The 4,279-nt window shown below is 71.9% G+C and overlaps 1 protein-coding gene across 1 annotated transcript; it reads right to left on the reverse strand.

Annotated features, from left to right (window-relative positions):
* Window positions 1-1,688: 1,688 nt before the first annotated feature.
* On the reverse strand, window positions 1,689-4,034 carry LOC144247551 (kinesin heavy chain-like). Its single transcript, XM_077788561.1, has 6 exons — window positions 4,025-4,034; window positions 3,309-3,417; window positions 2,701-2,771; window positions 2,567-2,594; window positions 2,420-2,505; window positions 1,689-1,790 (listed from the first exon to the last, which is right to left on the reverse strand). Exons 1-5 carry the CDS (start codon window positions 4,032-4,034, stop codon window positions 2,427-2,429), a joined length of 297 nt encoding a protein of 98 aa, XP_077644687.1. The 3' UTR covers window positions 1,689-1,790; window positions 2,420-2,426.
* Window positions 4,035-4,279: the final 245 nt, after the last annotated feature.

The following is a 4,279-nucleotide window of genomic DNA, read 5'->3' on the forward strand; positions in this document are numbered from 1 at the left end:
GACACAGGTGTGACCCAATGACACAGGTGTGACCCCAGTGACACAGGTGTGACCCCACAGGGACACAGGTGTGACCCAGTGACACAGGTGTGACCCCAATGACACAGGTGTGACCCCAAAGACACAGGTGTGACCCAGTGACACAGGTGTGACCCCACAGGGACACAGGTGTGACCCCAAAGACACAGGTGTGACCTCAATGACACAGGTGTGACCCCACAGGGACACAGGTGTGACCCCAATGACACAGGTGTGACCTCGGTGACACAGGTGTGACCCCAATGACACAGGTGTGACCCCACAGGGACACAGGTGTGACCCAGTGACACAGGTGTGACCCCAAAGACACAGGTGTGACCTCAATGACACAGGTGTGACCCAGTGACACAGGTGTGACCTCAATGACACAGGTGTGACCCCACAGGGACACAGGTGTGACCCCAATGACACAGGTGTGACCTCAATGACACAGGTGTGACCCCACAGGGACACAGGTGTGACCCCAATGACACAGGTGTGACCCCAGTGACACAGGTGTGACCCCAATGACACAGGTGTGACCTCGGTGACACAGGTGTGACCCCAATGACACAGGTGTGACCCAGTGACACAGGTGTGACCCCACAGGGACACAGGTGTGACCCCAAAGACACAGGTGTGACCCCAATGACACAGGTGTGACCTCGGTGACACAGGTGTGACCCCAATGACACAGGTGTGACCCAGTGACACAGGTGTGACCCAGTGACACAGGTGTGACCCCACAGGGACACAGGTGTGACCTCAATGACACAGGTGTGACCCCACAGGGACACAGGTGTGACCCCAATGACACAGGTGTGACCCCATAGGGACACAGGTGTGACCCCACAGGGACACAGGTGTGACCCAGTGACACAGGTGTGACCTCAATGACACAGGTGTGACCCAGTGACACAGGTGTGACCCCACAGGGACACAGGTGTGACCCAGTGACACAGGTGTGCCCCCATCTCTGGGACGAGCGTGCCCCCAAATCCCCCGTGTGCCCCCCAAATCCCCCAGTGTGACCCGGATCCCCCATCCCCCACCCCCACCCCCATCCCCCATCCCCCATCCCCCACCCCCCACCCCCACCCCCATCCCCCACCCCCACCCCCATCCCCCCCATCCCCCATCCCCCATCCCCATCCCCCCCATCCCCCACCCCCACCCCCACCCCACCCCCACCCCCATCCCCCCATCCCCCACCCCCCACCCCCACCCCCCACCCCCACCCCCACCCCCCACCCCCCACCCCCATCCCCCCCATCCCCCACCCCCACCCCCCACCCCCACCCCCATCCCCCCCATCCCCCCCACCCCCACCCCCAGGCTCCGCTCAGCATCTCCACCTTTATTGAGCCTCCGGCCGCGCTGGGCGGGACATGCAGCGCTGGGGGGCGGGGGGACACGGGGACCCCCGAAGGGCCCGGGCCGGCCCGTGGGGAGGGGGGCACAGCTGAGATGCCAAGCGAGGGGACCGGGGGGTGCAGGAGGCGGGGGGCGGGGGGCAGCCCCCCATTTGTGGGGCCGGGCCGGGGGGCGACATTCTCCAGGTCCGCGTTAAGGCAGCTCGGGGACCCCCGGCCCCGCCCCACAGCGGGCGACCCCCGGGGCTGGGGGGTCCCGGGGGGTCCCGGGGGTCCCGGGGGGTCCCGGGGGTCCCGGGGGTCCCGGGGTGGGGGCAGCCCCCGGCACGGGGCGAGCGTGGCACGAGCACAGGACACGGGTGACACCCGGGCATGCGAGCGGAGCGGCTCCGGCGGCACCTGCACGGGGGGACGCGCGGGCTGGGGGCGCAGAGCCACCCGGGAGCCCCCCAAGGATGGGGGGACCCCCAGAGCCTGCGGGGCCCCGAGGGGACCCGGGGGGTGGGGAAGTGGGGGGCAGGGTTTGGGGGGCACTGGGGAGCCCGGGACAGGGGGATGTGGGGTTGAGGTCACTGCAAGGACTGTGGGGATCCCCGGGGGTCCCAGGGGAAGGGCGGGGGTCCTGGGGGTCCCGCGGGGGTGGGATAGTGGGGGGCAGGGATTTGGGGGCACTGGGGAGCCCAGGACAGGGCGGATGGGGGTTGAGGTCACTGCAAGGACTGTGGGGGATCCCCGGGGGTCCTGGGGGTGTGGGGGGTGGGATAGTGGGGGGCAGGGTTTGGGGGGCACAGGCAGAGCCCGGAACAGGGGGATGTGGGGCTGGGGTCACTGCAAGGAGGATGGGGGATCCCCGGGGGTCCCAGGGGAAGGGCGGGGGTCCTGGGGGTGTGGGGAGTGGGGGGCAGGGTATGGGGGGCACAGGGGAAGCCCAGCACAGGGAGATGTGGGTCTGGGGTCACTGCAAGGACTGTGGGGATCCCCGGGGGTCCCGAGGACGGGCGGGGGTCCCGGGGGGGGGGGCGCGGTACCGGGGCATTAACTGGCCGCCGTCTCCCGGCGCAGCGGGAAGAGCTTGGCCGCCTCCTCGGCCTCGCAGGCGCACGACAGGTCACTCCTGGGGGCACGGGGCGTCAGCCGCGCCCCCCGGCCCGCGACCCCCGCTCCGCCCCCCTCACCTGTTGTCGTTGATGTCCGTCACGTTCCCTGCGGGCGAGAGCAGCGGCTCCGGTGGGGGCGTCCGGGGACCCCCACCCACCCCCCGGCGTCACCCCAACACTGGGGACACCCCCAGGTCCCCGGGCCCCCTCACCATTGTCCACGTTGAGCTGCTGGTAGGAGTCCGGGGGGCTGCTGGAGAGCGTGGGGGGGCCGCTGGCAAAGCTGGGGGGGCGTGGGGAGGGGGCGCACAGGGGGACAGAGACCGTCAGACCCCCGGGCACAGCTGGCACCAGGGGGGCACCCCGTGCCCTGCCCCCCTCCAGCACCCCAGAAACCTCGGCCTGCCCCCCTCCCCAAGGAATCCCCCGCGCCCCCCGCACCCCCAGACCACACCGACCCTCCCCCCGGCCGCCCGGGACCCCCAGACCACACCGACCCTCCCCCCCGCCCCCCGCACCCCCAGACCACACCGGCCCTCCCCCCGCCCCCCCGGGACCCCCAGACCACACCGACCCTCCCCCCCGCCCCCCACACCCCCAGACCACACCGACCCTCCCCCCCGCCCCCCGCACCCCCAGACCACACCGCCCCTCCCCCCTGCCCCCCCGCACCCCCAGACCACACCGACCCTCCCCCCTGCCCCCCCGGGACCCCCAGACCACACCGGCCCTCCCCCCTGCCGCCCCGGGACCCCCACGCCCCCCACCCCCAGTGGCTCCTTCCCCTCCCCCGGGACCCCCGCGCCCCCTCCGCACTCACAGGCCGTGGGGGCCGGGCAGGGGGCCCCCCCCGGGGTACCCCTGGAACAGGCTGTTGGTGTAGCTCAGCCCGGTGGGTGACGGCACCTGCCCCGGCCGCACCGGCTTGGCTGGGGGGGCACGGGGGGTGAGGGGCGCTGGCTGGCACCCGGCACCCCCGGGGAGCCCCCCGGAGTCTGAGACCCCCCCGGGCCGGACCCTCTGCCCTGGCGCAGGGGGCGTCAGCCCCAGCCCCCCCCGGAGTGCGCCAGGCTGGGTGCCCACCCTGCACCCCCGGACCCAGCCCCGCTCCATCCTGTGTGCCCCCCGTGCCCACCCTGCAGCCCCGGACCCGGCCCCGCTCCATCCTGTGCGCCCCCCGTGCCCACCCTGCACCCCGGACCCGGCCCCGCTCCATCCTGTGCGCCCCCCGTGCCCACCCTGCGCCCCCCGTGCCCACCCTGCACCCCCCACATCCCCTGCACCCCAGTGCCCACCCTGCACCCCTTGTACCCCTGCACCCCTGTACCTGTGCCCAACCAGGACCCCCCATGCCCACCCTGCACCGCAGTGCCCACCTGGCACCCCTGTACCTGTGCCCACCCCGCACCCCCTTGTACCCCCTGTACCCCCGTACCTGTGCCCACCCCACACCTCCCACATCCCTGTACCCCCCGCACCCCAGTGCCCACCCTGTACCCAGTACCTGTGCCCACCTGTACCTGTGCCCACCTGTACCTGTGCCCATCCCGTACCTGTGCCCACCCGTACCTGTGCCCACCCCATACCTGTGCCCACCCTGTACCCCGTACCCGTGCCCACCCGTACCTGTGCCCACCCGTACCGGTGCCCACCCCGTACCTGTGCCCACCCGTACCTGTGCCCAGCCCGCACCCCGTACCTGTGCCCACCCGTACCTGTGCCCACCCTGTACCCCGTACCCGTGCCCACCGTACCCGTGCCCACCCGTACCTGTGCCCACCCCGTACCTGT

Source organism: Lonchura striata, chromosome 27 (assembly GCF_046129695.1).
Source record: "Lonchura striata isolate bLonStr1 chromosome 27, bLonStr1.mat, whole genome shotgun sequence".
NCBI classification, from domain to species: Eukaryota; Metazoa; Chordata; class Aves; order Passeriformes; family Estrildidae; genus Lonchura; species Lonchura striata.

What these genes read in the sequence shown, in the direction of transcription:
- LOC144247551 (XM_077788561.1), bottom strand. An exon ending in GCAGCTCAACGTGGACAATG is followed by an intron (nt 2,595 to 2,700) that starts GTGAGGGGGCCC and finishes TCTCGCCCGCAG; the next exon opens with GGAACGTGACGGACATCAAC. An exon ending in ACGGACATCAACGACAACAG is followed by an intron (nt 2,506 to 2,566) that starts GTGAGGGGGGCG and finishes CCGTGCCCCCAG; the next exon opens with GAGTGACCTGTCGTGCGCCT.